At 49.1% G+C, this 17,711-nt stretch overlaps 1 protein-coding gene across 1 annotated transcript in view; it reads right to left on the bottom strand.

The window, feature by feature from the left end:
- Nucleotides 1–17,711, bottom strand: part of MCM3AP (minichromosome maintenance complex component 3 associated protein) — a 693,444-nt gene that overhangs the window by 380,132 nt on the left and 295,601 nt on the right. Inside the window, exons 9-10 of the mRNA XM_085645158.1 lie at nucleotides 4,987–5,255; nucleotides 4,307–4,469 (exon numbers count right to left, since the gene is read on the bottom strand). Of these exons, the coding sequence (XP_085501284.1) occupies nucleotides 4,307–4,469; nucleotides 4,987–5,255 (432 nt within the window). The remainder of the gene's footprint in view (nucleotides 1–4,306; nucleotides 4,470–4,986; nucleotides 5,256–17,711) is intronic.

Here is a 17,711-nt window from a genome sequence, read left to right as displayed (position 1 = left end):
GGCCCATCTCCATATGCTCTGTGCTAGCTGAGAGAGCTGTGGAGAGTGTGTGCCGCCTTGTTTTTGAATATAGTACATGGCTGTCATGTTGTCTGTGCGGATTAGGACTGCCTTGCATGAAATCGGTGTTTGAAAAGATTTTAGGGTTAAGAAGATTGCTAGTAACTCCAGATGGTTGATATGGAGTAACTTTTGTTGAGGTGTCCATGCGCCCTGCACGGTGAGATGTAATAGATGAGCTCCCCAGCCGGAAAGCAATGCGTCTGTTAGTACTATCTGGGGAAGCGGGTCCAGGAACGGTCGACCTTTGGAAAGGTTTGTGGTGGTCCACCACTGGAGAGAGCAATGGGTGCGACAGTCTACCAACACCAGATCTGTTAATTGACCTTGGGCCTGGTTCCATTGGCACGCTAAGCACTCTTGGAGAGGACACATCTGGAGTCTTGCGTGAGGTACTATGAAGATGCAAGAGGCCATCATCCCTATTAGTTGCATAAACACTCGAGCTGGAAGGGAGTGTTGTGCCATGAATTTTGCGCGTAGAGCCTGAATGCTTGTAATCCTGGCAGGATTGGGGTAAGCTAGCGCTTTTGAGGTGTCTATGGTGGCACCGAGGTATTGTTTTATGTGGGATGGTTGTAGATGGGACTTTGCGTGGTTTACTGTGAAGCCCAGTTGGTTAAGTAGCAGGATAGTGGCATGCGTGTGTTGTACACACTGGCTGTATGAACTGGCTTTTATTAGCCAGTCGTCTAGGTATGGAAAGACATGGATGTGTTGTCTCCTAAGGTGTGCTGTCACTACTGCTAGGCACTTGGTGAACACTTGTGGTGCTGTTGTGACTCCGAACGGGAGTACTTTGAATTGGTAGTGTTGGCCGTCCACTACAAATCTGAGGAACTTCCTGTGAGCATTGTGCACTGGAATGTGGAAATAAGCGTCTTTTAGGTCTAAAGTGGTCAGGAAGTCGTTTTGGGAAAGCAGTGGAAGTACCTGCTGAAGCGTTACCATGAGAAAATGGTCTGAGTGTATGTATCTGTTCAGGGGCCTGAGGTCTAGGATGGGCCGCAGAGTCTCGTCCCTTTTTGAGATGAGAAAATATAGAGAGTAGACCCCCATATTTAGTTGGTTGGTAGGAACGTGTTCTATCGCCCTTCTCTGTAGGAGGGAGATTACCTCCTGTTTTAGTAGTGTTAGATGTTCTTGTGACATTGGGCGTTGTCTTGGTGGAATTTTTTTTGGGGGGGAGGGGGGTAGATATTGGTTCTAGGCAGTAGCCGGACCAAATTATTTGTGTTACCCATTTGTCTGCGGTGATGGCAGCCCAGACAGGGAGGAAATTTTGGAGTCTGCCCCCGACCGGAGTGGGATGGTCTGGGGGGAGTGGAGGGAAGTCATTCGGTAGGTGCGGTGGCAGAGCGGGCGGTGTTTGTCTTGCCTCTGCCTTTGTTATTGTTGCCCCTGTAGCCGCCTCTTTGGTAGCACCTTGTAAAGGTGGACTGGGTAGGGGCCTTATATGAAGTGGAAGCGGTGTCGGAGGAGTAGCCTCTGGATGTGCTCCGAAAGGAAGAGCGGCAAAAGGAGAGCCTGGAAGGGTGTGATTGTAAAGCTCCCATGGATTTTGCCGTGTCTTTGTCCTTTTTCATCTTTTCTAGGGCCTCATCCACTTTTGGGCCAAACAGATGTTCCTGGTCAAAGGGATGGTTGAGGATGGAGGCCTGTACCTCCGGAGATCCTTAGCCAGGCATGGCGACAGAGGAGGACACTAGTATTGATGGCCCTGGAGGCTGTGTCTGCTGCATCTAGGGCACAACGTAAGGGGGTATTAGTAATGGTTTTGCCCTCCTGAATTAGCTCGTTGGCCCTAGGTTTGTATTTATCAAGGATATGTTGCATTATGGCTTCTAATTCGTCATAATGGGCCCGGTCATACCTGGCTAGTAGCGCTTGTGTATTAGCGATACACCATATGTTGGCAGCTTGGGATGCAGTACGCTTGCCTGATGCGTCCAAGAGTTTAGACTATTTGTCAGGTGGTGGTGCTTCGCCTGACGCTTGGGAGTTGGCCCTTTTACGTGCTGTGGACACTACCAGAGAATCTAGTGGTGCTGGCCCTCTGATGTAGGAGGGATCTGTAGGGGCGGATTTATATTTCTTTTCAATGCGCGGGTTAATGACCCTGGCTCTGACTGGGTCTTTTAAGACCTCTGGCGCACGTTTTATAACTCCCTTGAGCATAGGCAATATGGAGGTAGTCCTATGTGTGGTGTCAAACGTATCGAGGAGGAAATCCTCCTCCTCAGGGTCGGTATGGAGATCTACCCCGTGATAGTGTGCCGCCCTTTGTAATAGATGGTTGAACCCCAGTGAGTCTTCTGGTGGGGAAGGTCTGGAAGGGTAGAGATCATCCTGTGGGACGTTAGGGATGTCAGGGATATTGTAATCGTCCCATGGGTCTGGGGAGCCTGTGGGAGTGGGGTCCCCTGTAGGTAAATCTTGTGGAACATCTATGTCATCATATGGGTCTCCCTGATCATCATCATCCGGAGAGGGTGTTGGGGAATGATGAGGTGGGGGCGGAGACTGTGGAGGAGGGGAATGTGGAGGGGGCGGTGGAGGTGGGGAAGGTACTCTGAAAGGAGAGGTAGCAGAGTCCTTCCTCTTTGGAGGTGGAGGCGGAGCAGGTTTTTCCAGCTGTCTCTTTTTGATGGAGAGCATCAAATATCCGGTTTTAGGATCCTTGGTTAGTGGTTTTTGTAATGGATCCAGTGTAAAGAGTTCTGGTGAGGTTGGTTGGTCCGTCGGCGCCAAAGGCGTCCGGGCCGTTGGTTTTTTGGCTTTATCCGCGCTGATTCGTTGTTTGGAACTATGCTTGAAAAAGTCTGATTGTTTGGTCGGCGCCGAGATGGATCTCGGCTTCGAAGTGTCGGTGCCGGTGGCCTTGTGTGCTTTTGTCGGTGCTGAAGATGGTGTCGGCACCGAGGCGCTGGAGTTGGTTCTCGACACAGAGTGTTTCGGTGCAGGGCTCGGTGTCGAAGCAGAGGCCATTTTATTTTTCGGTGTTGAAGAGTGTTTATCGGCACCGACGGTGGGCTGGCTCGAGCCCGAGCCGCCGGAAGGCTTAATCGGCTTCTTTACCGGGCCCGAAGGTGCGGTGTGGGAAGCAGTGTCTTTGGTCTTGCTTAGGCCCGGAGGTGAAGGCGTGACCGAAGCCTTTTTCGGTGCCGGTGAGGGTGTGGGAGGGGGTAGATTAGTACTCACGACCCTCAGTGCCGGAGTGATGTCCTCCACATCTGAATCGTCGGCTTCGGAGGCGCTGACGAGTCCCTCGACGGTGTGCTGTTCTTCAGGAAAGGCGTTGACACTCCAGAAGATGTCGTCCGGAATCGCCGTCGACGAGTGTGCCATGGTTCTTCTGGCCCTTCGGTCTCGAATGGTTTTCTTGGACCGGAAGGACTTACACGCCGGACAATCTCGAGCCTCGTGTTCAGGGGGGAGGCAGAGATTACATACTTCGTGGAGATCGGTGTGGGGGAATTTGGACCCACATCGAGGGCACTTCTTGAAGGGAGTCCTTTCCATTAGCCAGGACCGGAGCTAGGGTAGGCCCGAAGGCCGTCGTCGATGACCGGAATCGAAGGTTCTTGCCGATGAGAGCCGCGTTAAGTGGAGAGTTCGCGATCGAAAACAATACCGCAAGTTGGGGTGAGGATTGCGCGTCGATCGTCGAACTGGAAGCTGTTCGGAACCGGAGCGCGAAGATCACATACGAGCACGATGGCGGAAAAAAACAATCTGAGGATGGAGCCGAAGCCCATGCGCAATCCGATCCAAAGGAGGAGTCACCGACCTCGTGACTTCCAAAGACTTTCCAAGAGGAAAAACAACTGCAAACATCCGGGCCCAACACCAGATGGCGATCTATGCACAAGTGTGTAAACTGCAGTTCATATACCTCGAATATATATATATATATATATATATATATATATATATATATATATATATATATATATATATATATATATATATATATATCTCAAGTAATCAGATAGATAAGAAACATGTTTATTTGGACAACTGTCCATAAAACATTCATCAAGTAATCAGAATGTAAGACTTGCTCAAAAATCTCTGAATTTGTCACAGAGGAGCTAAATTTGAATAGAGCTACTTGGGTCTGTGACAAGGAATCAGCATTTTGCATGAGGAACCCAGTACAAAACCCCAGGTAGAGGGCAGAGAGCAACTCATCTTCTCTCAAGGGTTAGATTTTGATATCCACACATTGCAACTTTCCACCTACCTGATTGAAGTAAGAGTGCAGAATGCAGCCACTAAGATAAGTAGCTGACTTCACCAACCGAAAGAATCGCACAAAGTTTGTGCTGTTGAAGGCAGCAAAAGCCTGAACAGCAAACTTGACCTCTGGCGAGTTTCGGACATCGGGCTGGAACTGCTGCACCTCTCTAGAGAGGAGAGATGAAAAGGTCAAAGGCTACTTACTGTGAATAACATTTGCTTCATAGAAGAAGAAAAAAAAAATCAAGAAGGAAAATTCCCACACCCTTAGCCACTTTAGCAGGCAGGACAGAAGGGCTTTTAACATCTTTTACCCATAAAGGTCCATAGCAGTACAGTGTATGGCACTCTGTCTCAGTGACCAAATTCAGCTATATACATGCTCTTGGGTCTCTCCAACTTAAGAAGAATACCACAAACAATTTCTCTAAGCACATCCTCCCGATTGCAAACACACGCTGTTAATTTTAGATTACTCCCCACCCATTCTCAACAGTTACCAAGAGACTAATCCACATGTCTCTGCCAGATATCAAAAATCAACATTGCAATGTGATGAACCAGGAAGGCAGAAGTCAACCAATATGATATATTGTTGGCTGAAGGATCCAGGTCCTTCCGATTATAAGATACCCATATGTGGCCTAAAGGGGAAAATGAACACAGTGACGGAAAGCTGCTCACCTGAGTATGTCACCCTTGTTCAGATTCAACAGGACACTGTAGCCTCTAAACTCTGCCTCACAGCTGCATTGGGTGCCTTTGTTGGCTAAATCCTGGTACATCTCCTTCAAGCTCTGCAAGCACTTTGTCGTGTTTTCTAAGTTGATTTTGGCTTCAAATGCAGACCGAGATTCTTCGCACAGGTGATGGGCACAGTGTATGTGGAAACGCATGCACTTCTCAATAAGAGAAACAGTGGCTGGGTCGCACAGATGCTGCTGTGTGATGTCCTGGTGAGAAAAATGTACAGGGTTATGCTCCTCTGGAAAACTGCTAGTGCATTCTACAAAATAGTTCTTAACATGTCACAACTTATAAGGCTAGTATACTTGGCACAGCAGAAATCTGAAATCACACCATATGGATATTACACAGGGGCACATCTCCATTGAAGGAGGCCTGTGTTCTTATCAGCGCAGACTCATAACATGTTTCTGCTCAGAGCCATAGAGTACACTTTCTTGGACAGACTCACAGAAAGCACTTAGCACATGAAGCATAAGTTACTTACCTTTGGTAACGATACATCTGTAAGAAACATTAGTAGTGATAGATTCCTTACCTTAGAATTACCCCCAGGTGTCAGACTGGATCCGGAAAGTTTCCGTCAGCAGTACCCCTGCGCATCGGTAGGCATCGTCGTGCGGCTCCGCGTGCGTCATTGGCGCCGGGATGACGTCGCTGGAGCTACTTAGACGCGCCCAAACGCGCTGACGTCAGTTCTGTACACGACTTTCCGCGCCAGGAACGCAGTGCCATGCAAGAAACTGACCACTGGTGGCATGAAACTAGGGCCCTGAAAGGGATGACCTTAACCCTAGAAATCAGTTCGCAGAACAGGGAGGATGGGTGGGGCGGTAAGGAATCTATCACTACTAATGTTTATTACAGATATATCGTTACCGAAGGTAAGTAACTTGTGCATCTGAAAGAAAACTGTAGTGATAGATTCCTTACCTTAGAATAGATACCCCAGCAATACCAATCCCGATGGTGGGTCTGCGAACCAAGATCACACCAGAAAGTCCTGGAGAACAGAACGGCCAAAGAAGCCGTCTCTCCAGACTTGGCTGTCCAGGCAGTAGTGCTTGGTAAATGTGTGCAGCGAGGCCCACGTAGCTGCCTGACAGATGTCATTCAAGGGAACGCCCCATCCCAAAGCAGTAGTGGCTGCTGTCGCCATGGTAGACTGGGTGCGCAGCCCCACAGAAGGCTCTTTTTTAGCCAAAGAATAGCAAGCCTTTATACACAGAACGACCCACCGAGAGATGGTCCACTCGTGCACGGCCTGACCTTTCTAGGCGCCCACGTAGCCAACAAAGAGCTGGTCATCCACCCGGAACTGTTGTGTGCAGTTTAGGTAGAATGAGAGCGCACGCTTTGGGTCCAGATGGTGGAGCCTCTCTTCCTCTTTCGAGGGATGCGGAGGCGGAAAGACGGTAGGCAAAGTGATGGTGTGCCCGATGTGAAAAGCAGGGACAACCTTCGGCAGAAAAGATGGACGGGTCCTTAGAACCACTTTGTCCGGATGGACAGAGAGAAAAGGAGGTGTAGAAGAAAGCCTGGAGCTCACTCTTCTGGCAGAGGTGATGGCCACCAGGAAAGCTGTCTTTAAAGTGAGAAGACGAAGACGACAGTTGTGAAGTGGCTCAAAGGGAGCACACATCAGATATGTAAAAACCAGGTTCAAGTCCCACTGACGCATTATGAAAGGAACAGGAGGGAAAAGGATAATGCCTTTTAAGAATCTATTCACAACAGGTGACTTGAAAAGGGAAGGCTGATCTGGAAGCCGTAAAAAGGCTGAAATGGCCGAGAGATAGCCCTTGATAGTGCCCAGAGCAGAGCTCTGCTGGCCAAACAAAGAAGGAATAGAAGGACCTCTGAAAGAGGGGCAGAAAGGGGATCCACAGCCTTTGCTGTGCACCATGCCACAAACTTATTCCACCTACAAGCGTATACCTTCTTAGTGGAGGGACGCTTGGCTGCCAAGATTACATTTTGAATCAAAAAGAGGAGCTGCAGAGGGAAGACGTGCCAGAACACCCTCCAATCAAATATAATTTCAACAAACAAGAACTGGCACCATGTAGCGTAATCTTATGTAATCTGGAATGAGTGGAGGAAAGAATACTTTATCAAAAACCTCCAGTACCCATTAAATCATATGGTATAACCCCATCCAGTGTGCTACCAATATTTAAAATTTCAAAGACAACAGAAAAGATGGAAACAAGAAAGTGTAAAGTCAGTCCACAGGTTAATTAAACAACTTTACTCACTCTACACACCCTCATTATCAGAAAAAGTAGGTGGAAAAAATGTGTAAAGGGTAGAGAAAGTATCTCACGTGCGCACCACCAGAGGAGCTACTGGTTGGTTCTCACCAGCTTGCCCACGTTTATTTCATCATTGATAGCTTTCTCATAAGAAAAAAGTGAAGTGCCCAGTGCAAAGAGAGACAAACATACAACAACAAGCATTTACAATGCAATGGTCTCGGCAATATTATAGGTAGAGCTATTGGTATTAAACATTATTTTTTTATCATTTTTGTATCCCTAAATAAATGGCATTGTCCTTTCTATTGGCATTAGCTTTTTTTTGCATATGTGATACCTATTGCATTAGCAGAGAGAGAGTGAGGTAGTGAGATAGAGAGAGTGAGGTATTGAAATAGAGAGTGAGGTAGTGAGAGAGAGTGAAGTTTTTAAGTAGTGAGTGAGAGATAGTTACTGTGGTAGTGATATTGTGTTGCTGTGAGAAAGAGAGAGTTGAGTAGCGAGTTAGAGAGTGAGGTAGAGAGTTAGTGAGACAGAGTGTAGTATAGTGAGAGATAGTGAGGTAGTGAGAGATAGTGAGGTAGTGAGAGATAGTGAGGTAGTGAGAGAGAGAGAGTGTTAGGGAGAGAGAGAGTGTTAGGGAGAGAGAGCCAACCCCGCACACATACAGAACCACCCACACAGAGCCACACACATACAAAGTGTATCACCCAGATATACATACAGAGCCACACATACAGAGTCAGTCAGACACAGATAGAGAGCTATCCACACAAATATTCAGAGCTACAGACATCCACATACCGAGCCACTGACTTACACATACAGAGCTAGCCAGAGACATAGAGTCACTTAACACACATACTGAGCTAGCCACATAAAGATACTGAGCCATCTATACACACACACAGAGGCACCTATGCACTTATTGAGCTACACATACACTGAGCCACACACACGCACAGCTACACACATAGAACCACACAGACATACCCAGACTTACACATACTGAGCCACACACACACAGAGCCACCAACACATACAGAGCCACACACACACACACACACACACGCACAGAGCCACACAGTAACCTCAAAATGTGACACATATTTACTTTTTGCTACTTCAAATGCCACCGCTACCATAGATCCAGTTGTAGAGTGCATCGATTAAACTATGAATACTGTGTTGAAGATGGAAGGACGCAGGCAATACCGCAGTTAGTTATTTATAGCAGCGGCGTTGCGTTATGATTCTCAAGCACAATTTAGAATAGTTCCACCATAATTTACGTTAAAAGCATAAAACAGCAATATACGTGTGACGTCATTCCCACCGGAAAATACCATAGGCTTGAATCTTCTGGCAATATTTACATCTTGTCCGTGGGCTCAATTAACTAGTAGTCCTTTAAAGGGTTTCCTTAATTAAAGGGGGTTAAATTAGCTGTAGATACTTCCACTTGCCAGTGAACTCGAAAGGAGGGTATTACAGCATTACAAGTTCAACCCACCTTCAGCTCTTCGCCCTCTGCGGCTCCTAGGCCCGTACGTGCCCAGGTGAATCCCAGAATGCAGCGCTCCTGGCCCCAGAGATCTGACGTACGTCACAACTATTAACTGGCCCGGGGCAGGAGTTTGAACTCCTGCGAATACAGCTAGCATGTGATGTGTCCGAGGCCCAATTGGGCAATATTAAACGGTGTAATGACAACAGCTATTGCTTACAGTGCTTTAAAACATAAGTGAGGCACTATATAACAACAGTCAATTTGCAGGGTGCCCGCTAGGGCCACACCAGGAGGTTGACGGTGTCACAGATGACACAGGAAACACAACCGGTGCTCCGTCTCCCTGCATCACTTTATCAGGGTAATAAAACACGGCGGACTCCGTATCAAAAGCTGAAGAATTCCTTGGAGTACCTTACACCCACAGGGCCGGGAGTGTTCAGTCAAAGAGGTGCGCAAGAACAAAGGCGAGACACTGAGCGTCAGTAGCAGCCAGGATCAGATAGGATCTACGTTGGCTGGGAACCCGGGATTAGCAGTTGAAGCCTGCACACTGCCCCCACAGTAGCCCACAGGTCCAGAGTCAGACACCCCACTTCTGCACCACTCAAGGAGTCAAGACAGGGGGGGGGGGGGGGGGGGGGCACCTCACTAAGTGACATCACCCAGTACGTGCTCACATTTCCATCTTGTGGTCGGAAGTGCAGCCGCCAAGCCCCGCCGCCAGACAACTATATTACGTTTCGGGTTGTTTGCCCCCCACGGGGGCTCCTTCTGTGGCTATTCTTGGGAGACAAAGGCGCCCCTGTGAACTGTCTGCAGAGGCCCGGGGCCAGGAGATACAGGCCTGGGGGCACGGGCGTGTCTCAAAGTCGGCAAATCAATCAGGTTTACAACTTTGTCGCGAGAGCTCACATTTAAACACAAATCACAGATAAGATCTGCAGGCTGTAACTAGAAACAGGCAGCAAGCAGAAGGACCCCCTTAATGAATGTAAGTGGCTTCTACACCTGGGCTCCCTAAAGGAAGCAGCCTGGACTACCAAATTAGGTAGCTCAGCGAGCTAAGCACTCGCTGACGAGAAACGCAGGTAACAGATTCAAATCTCTACAAAGCTGTCCTTTTAATCTGTTAAATGTTGTTAAAATGAGTACACAAGCACTTTGCCAGGGCCGGTTTTGGTTCCCAGTCCGGCCCTGGATGGAATCAGCCTCAGCAAGCCTCTTTTGGCATCGGCATTATTATGTCATTTTGTGGTGTATGTCATGTACTTACTTATAGTGGAGGGGGCGAGTACAGGTCAGGAGCTAGTCCTGCGAGAGTAAAGAGGAGCCATTGAAACAATAGAAACCATGCGTGTTTTAAGTTTTTGGTTGCCAGCTTTCAGCATATGATGAAGTACTGTTTTATAGTTCGAGATTAAAATCCACTCTTTTTCCTATTTGTGAGGGACTACACAGCAGGACATGGCCATCCTCACATAAATTGTCTGACAGCAGGCTGGGAGACAAAACTGTTATGAATCCTTAGCAAAATTTCAACAGTGGCTTAGTTCTGAATATTGCAATCCCAAACAGGACAGCCTGCTTCTCAGAGGCTTTATCTGCAGGGGTCTGTCTGTCTGTTAAAGTGTCTGCCCGTAGCATGGACTGCAATCTCACAGATGGGCCAATACGGCGGGTTGTGGACATCATTTGGGGAAGAGGTTAAACAGCTAGTTCACAATATTTCCTTGTGCAAGCATGTCAGTCCATCATTAAACTACAAAAATGATTGCAAAAATAACAGTGACATGTTTATAAAGTGGCATGTTTGTATAATATGAAGTTAAATGAACGTAAATAAGGGCGTAGCTTTATTTTAAATATTGCACTTACACTTAAAACAGAAATGAGGTCTTTTGCTTAATTACATAGGAATGGTTCAGAATGTAAACGAAATTACCACCAACAAACTTCACACGTGTTCAGTCACTAATATAAGGCTTCCAAGAAGTAGCGTACAACCCGCAGGGCATGCACTTCAGTGCCTCGTAATGTGTAGTAGACGATAGGCAATTAGTTTAGCCTGCCCCCACTCCCCCAAAAAAGGGGGCATGCATATTTCTTTAACACCAGTCTAGGTTTTAATGATGCCCCCCGAATTGTTTTACTATCAAGCATAAAAGAGTATCTCCTGCCCCTGCACATAAAATCATCTCTAATCTTACAACTCAATGGGGCATCGATGCTTTAGTCCCAGCAATTTCAATCAACGCAAAAACAGAGACAAAAAACAGCGCAAGTCACATTTTAAAGCTAAACGCAGTTAAACCTTTTACTGCCTGTGTTTGTATGCCGGCGTTTTGAGCATTATCTGTATTCATGCACCTTGCTTAATGTAAAACCACGGGCCGCTCGCATGACCATAGACATTACAATTGCCCGACAACTTGAAACTCCATCCTGCACAAACGAGTTTCAGTACTGTTGCCTGTCACACAATAGCACTGGTAACCTCAATAGAAATACGTGCAGGTTAGTACCCGATGTGGAAGCAGGAGCCCGGTGACTATGTGGGAGAGGTAGAAGGGAGGGGAGAGTGAGAGGGGAGAGTGAGAGCAGAGAGAGTGGGTAGAGGAGCAGGGAAAGAGACACAATAATGAAAGCATAACCAGCACGGCAGCCTCCGGTTTGACGGTGTTTGTTTAGCCAAAGCACTGCAATATCTTCGGGTTGAGTTTCCGGTATTTAAAAAATGTAACAAAGAAAATAAACAAAAAATCTGCAGAGCGAGCTGCAAGGCTCCTTATGTGTAGTGGACCAGTCACCATTTTAAACCAGCATCATTAGGCAATGTTAGCAAAGCCTGTGCCACGCTCTTGCGATCAGCTAACAATGCACGCGGGAGGCATACACAGCCGCGAGCGTCATCTGGGGTCGAAGAGGCGAGGCTGGCACAGGCCGGGGGCTCCTCCAGTCTTCGGGACACTAGGCTCCTGGTGAAGCTGCACGGAGAAGGAGCGGAGCAGCCCTTTCGGTTTCAAACGCACCTCTCGGCTCGACGCTGACATCCTGCTGGGCAGCCCCTCTCTCTAGCAGTGAAGGGGCTGAATGGAATCCCGGTTGCTGGAACATGCCTGGCTTATCAAACAAATCAAACAAGGAGCGAGGGGCGGTGGTGGTGGGGTGGGCAACACCGTGAAAAGTGGCGCGTGTATATTAAACATATGGTGGATGGAAGCTTCGAAACTCGTCCTAGGGCCCTGCCGATAACATCAGTTACAGAAGGTTCACAAAAACCTCGGAGCGTCTCCAAGACAATGGCTTCATTCCTCTGTCACAAGCAAAGTGCGTGATCCTTACGAAGTTAGTAATTCGAGCCGTTAGGGTCTATCGGATGGCTCGCACAATAGGGAAAACGCACAAAGGAGGAAAAACAAGCACAGCGTGAAAACCCGGTGTGCAGGGCAGCGAGGAGGACGCAGGCGGGCAGCGCGCGAGAGCAACAGGAAGAAGATCCTCACGGTCAGATGATACATAAAAAATGGCGGATGGGAGCTTCCAAACTTTTTCGGATTCGGGGGCGTGTTCCTGCTGTTCTACAAGGGCGTGGCTAAAAAGTGGAAAGAACAGCAAGGAACACGCCCCCGAATCTGAAAAAGACGGAGCCTATTTGGAGGGACGGCTCTCTCCTCCAATGGCGGGCCTCCGTTTAGGAAGCCAGCCAATGGAGGAGAAGCAAAAAGAGAGGCGGGCTAAATAGCCACTCTAGGAAACATTAAATCTTCCGACTTCCGGTTCTGCCTTCGGCAGACCGGTAGTCCTCGACCTAAAAAGAATGTGTATTGTGAAAACGGGAACACAAACTGTGCCAAGAAAGATAAAGAAGGGGTTAGAGTCACAAATATACTTTTTATTTTTGTTAGGAGTCTATCCCACTGTTTAAAAACACAGCATGTTGAATACCTTGTTAATGACGGCCAACATGTTTCATTGCCGATAAATTTGAGGCAAATTCATCAGGGCAACAGAGGTCAAAAATCACCTCCCTGGACACACAACAATAAAACGGACTGACAAACATAAAGAGACAACATACAGCTTAGTTAGTTCAACGGGATGTCCCCAGTAAAAACTCATATGTATATTCACAATTAATCACGGAAAGAATTCCATGACTCTGTACTCAGGTATATTACCTAAGTGGAGCCTTGGGCCCACATACCGGCTCCCAACCAGACACAGGGGCGTGTAACCTGTTTGCCTTCGCCTCCCTTTTCAAACAAGCACAACCGTTGCTCGTGCCTGCATCTGTGAAAAAAATATAATGATGACGGGGATTGATCCCCAATATCCACACCGTCACCATTCATCTTATGCAGCGATGATATTCCAACTGTTCATCACCAGAAAATACAGACAGGGTCGCGCACATGTAAGTCACACAGATCCCGCACCTGTAGCTCTTATCATTAGCCTCTCGTCTCACACAATCAGTAATGGTTCTCCTCATATATGGGCTAACAGACAATCGCCCGTATAACTGCTTGCACGTTTGAAAACCATTAATGTTATTCTCTGATCTTCCAAAGACGAGCTGCTATGCACTTCAAGTAAGCATATAAAAAAACCAATAATGCTCGCACTAGTGTCGAATCACACAGAAGTACACTAACTTTCAATGACCTGCATGTCTGCCGGTGCTTTTAAAACCAGAGCCCAGTCTCTGCCCGATATTTGCAACTCAAGCCACGCACTCGGTGTCCCCCGAATTTAAGAAATATAGCAGCTGTGCAGCGTTCGATCATCAAACGCGAGCTTCACAAAGCATCTAGAGCCCATGCGCTTACCGTATACCTTTACACACGGGCGGTAACTCAACCCAGTATCGTGTTACCGCCTCACCGCATCCGCTTACAAACACTCCATAATCGCGCCTCGCGAGACTTCAAGAGACCTAATATCAAGTGTAAGCAGTATGGGGAGTATGGCGGCCATCATAGCACTGTTTAAAAAGTCAATGAATAATGCAGACGGATCCCATTTCGGGCAACACTTAGTCCATAAAACAGCCCGTCTTGCCATTTTTGCTCAGAATCAGCAACTTGGCAAACACTAAAGCGATGTCTGGGCATATTCCAAGAAAATGCGCAGCACTCACTGCCTCAACATTGGTATCATCACCCTAGCAATCACCAAGGGAACCAGGACGCCCCTCATGTCTTTTCTCCCAAACCAATAGCATATACTCTTTAAATCAAACCTATTCCATTTAAGTAAGGTCTGGGAATCAAAGTGCGGTATATGGAAAAGCAAGTCAACAATAAAACAATGTACTGATGTTCTATTGATGTTATACTAGACATATGGTGGACAGCCTACCTACTGACCTTATTCCACTCAATTTGGTCATTAAGACCAACCGTGTCACCCTTCTCTGAATAAATCCAGCGAGCCTCCTTCACTGCCAATCTCTTCTCCACATCGCCAGCTTCACCAAAAACCTTCTCCAACACAACCCATTTGAATGATTTAAAGTGGTGTGGATGATCATGGTAATGTTGTACCAGGCGTGTAGTGAGTTTGCCTGCCCTGATCGTGCTTAGATGTACTTGTATGCGCACCTTGACCTTCCTGGATGTTAAGCCAATATAGTGCAGCCCACATGGGCATGTAAGTCTGTATATTACATGACATGTGTTGCAGTTAGTGAACTGACGAAGAAACCAGGTTCTCCCACTACCTAGTTTCAGATTGTGTCTCTTGCAGCTGGGGAGTGATTGTACAATATGGACAGGAACTGTCTAGCATTCACAGACGATCAGATCGCGGCCATTCTGTCAGGTCCGTCACTCTTCCCTGATTCATCTTTGTCAAGTACACTTTCTGTTAGAGAAGAATGGGAAAGGCGTATAGTAGACCGCAACTCCACTTGCGACGAAGAGCGTCGCCTAGCAAGTGTCGCCTTTGAAATTCCAATGCGCAGAACTGATGACATTGCACGTTCTCTTCGTTGGTGAATAGATCTAACCAAAGCTTTCCCCACTGCTGAAAGAGACCTTGCGCCAGGTCAGAGTGCAGATGCCATTCGTGATCCATCATGCACTGGCGGCTGAGTTCACCCGTCCTGGCGTTCAGAGAACCTGTCAGGTGTTGAACCACCAAGAAAATGCCCTAGTGTTTCAGCCATGTCCAGAGACACAGAGGGTCCACGACGCCACCCCGCCCCGTTTGTTGCAGTACCACATGGCGGTGGTGTTGTCTGTGAACACCTGCACTACTCTCCCCTTGACAGAGGGAAGGAATGCTTTCATTGCCAGTCGGATCGCCCGAAGCTCCAGAAGGTTGATATGGAGCCGGGACTCCGCAAGAGACCACAGACCTCTGATATCCGCCTTCCCAATGTGGCCGCCCCATCCCAAAAGGGCCGCGTCCGTCACCACTGTGTGTTCCGGTTGGGGAAGGGAGCGGCATCTGCCATTGACCCAACTGCGATTCGTGAGCCACCACTGCAATTGTTGTGCAGTGCCCTCCGAGATCAGGACATGATTGGACAGGTTGCCCAGATGTTGTACCCACTGAAACTTCAGGTCCCACTGCAGAGCCCGCATATGCCACCTGGCATGATCCACCAACAGGATGCAGGAGGCCATCAGGCCCAGTAGCCGGAGGGTCATCCTGACCGAAACCTGGGATATAGGCTGAAAGATCGGAATCATAGCCTGAATATCCCAGACTCGCTGCTCGGGAGGATAAACCCGAAACTGCGCTGAATCCAGAACCGCTCCGATGAAGAGGAGCTTCTGAGAGGGAATCAGGTGCGACTTTGGCACATTGGAGAACCCCAGCAAATGCAGGACATCAGCCGTAGTCTGGAGGTGGGAGACGAATGCCTGGGGCGAGCCTGCCTTCAACAACCAGTCGTCGAGATAGGGGGAAGACTGGAACCCCTGATCTGCGCAGATGAGCTGCGACCACTGCCATCACTTTTGTGAACACCTGAGGGGCGCTGGTAAGGAGCATGGTGAACTGAAAATGCTCGTGGCCTACCATGAACCGCAGGTAACGCCGGTGGGCCGGCAGGACGGGAATATGAAAATAAGCGTCCTGCAAGTCCAACGCTACCATCCAATCTTGCGGGTCTAGGACAGACAAGACCTGAGCAAGCATGAGCATCTTGAACTTCTCCTACCGGAGGAAGCGATTGACGTTCCGAAGGTCTAAGATAGGACGCAGACCCTTGTCCTTCTTGGGGACCAGAAAGTAGTGGGAATAACAGCCACGACCTACTTCTGGCCCAGGAACGCACTCGATGACCCCCTTGGCCAAGAGGGCCATGATTTCCTGTAGAAGAAGCACAAAATGGTACCCCGACATGCGGTGGTACTGAGGTGGCATGGCTGGAGGGAAAGTCTCGAAGGGGGAGTAGCCCCTACGGACAATTTGCAGCACCCACATGTCCGATGTGATGTTGCGCCAGTGGGGGAGGTGATGGCGAATCCTGCCACCCACTGGCGTTTGATGGGCCTGAAAGGTCGGACTAGTAAGGCTTTGCAGTGGACGCTGCGGGGGTGGAGGTGGACTGACCCGCCTGCTGGTCCCCAGAACCGCCTCGATGGTTCCCACGTCCGTGGCCGCGCTGAGGATGTTGCTGCGCAGGCCTGTGGCTTTGGAACGAACATGTTGGGGAACCCCTTCCGTGGCCACGAAAGGAGCGAAAACCAGAAGGCGGAGGAGGGCGAGCGGCCGACAGGCCTAAGGACTTGCCCGTAGCCTGTGAGTCCTTAAAGCGCTTCAACGTACTATCCGCTTTATTGCCAGAAATGCGAATGCCATCAAAGGGCATGTCCATCAAAGTATTCTGGACATCCCCTGAGAAGCCAGTTGTCCTCAGCCAAGCATGGCGCCAAAGCGCCACCGTCGTGGAAATCGCTCTGCCCAGCGAGTCAGCGGTATCGAGCCTACAACGAATAGTGAACTTCGCTGTATCTCTCCCAGCTGGATACTGTACCTCCTCCAGATAGTTGGGCAGCACCTGCACAACCGTATCCCACAGAGAGTGGGAATAATGGCTCAAGAGGCATGCGGTGTTCACCGACCGCAGCCCTAAGCTGGCAGATGAAAACAGCTTCTTGCCAAGCTGCTCCAGCTTCTTGGATTCCCTATCCGTAGGTACTGAAGGGAATGCGCTCTGGGAAGCAGAGGCTTGGACAACCAAGCTCTAGGGAATGGGGTGTTGGGAGAGAAAGAGGGAGTCGCCCGGAGCCAGGCGATGGCGTTGGGCCACGTTCCTGTCCACAGGAGCCCCTGTGTTGGGCCCAGACCAAGTGCCCAAAAGAACGAAGGAAAGGGCGTCATTAAAAGGCAGCAAGGGCTCCGAAGAGGTTGCTGCCGGCTGAAGCACTTCTGTCAGGAGGTTAGTCCTGACGGCCACTGTAGGGAGTTTGAGGTGGAGGGCCTCGGGCGCCCTACGCAACACCACTGCATAACTGGCTCCCTCCTCCGTGGCCACGGTAGGAGGAGACAGCATGCCAAGGTCAGATGAGGTGTCAAGACCACTGGCATTCCCCAAATTCTCTGCCCAGTCCGGGTCATAAGCACGGTCTTTTGTGAGAGGGTCCTCAGACCCCTCCCAGTCCTCCCCTTACTCCGAAGTTTGTGGAACAGGTTGAAAATATGGAGGATGGACATAGAGAAGAAATGGCCCCATCGGCGCTGAGCGGAGCCGATCCGGCACGTGTCCGGTTCAGGGCTGAAACTGGGGGCGACGTCATCCCGAGAAGTGGGCGACGTCGGAGGTGGTGCCGGTGGGGTTGACATCGGTGGAGGCATTATAAGGTCAACCGGTGTTGACCGGGGTCCGATCCCAGGGGGTCCTGCAGCGCCAGAGCCACCGCTGGCGATGGAAGGAC

The sequence above is a fragment of the Triturus cristatus genome, chromosome 3_1, assembly GCF_964204655.1.
Source record: "Triturus cristatus chromosome 3_1, aTriCri1.1, whole genome shotgun sequence".
Taxonomy (NCBI): domain Eukaryota; kingdom Metazoa; phylum Chordata; class Amphibia; order Caudata; family Salamandridae; genus Triturus; species Triturus cristatus.
Note: the sequence above shows the minus strand (reverse complement) of the source record. Positions and strands in the feature narration are given on the sequence as shown.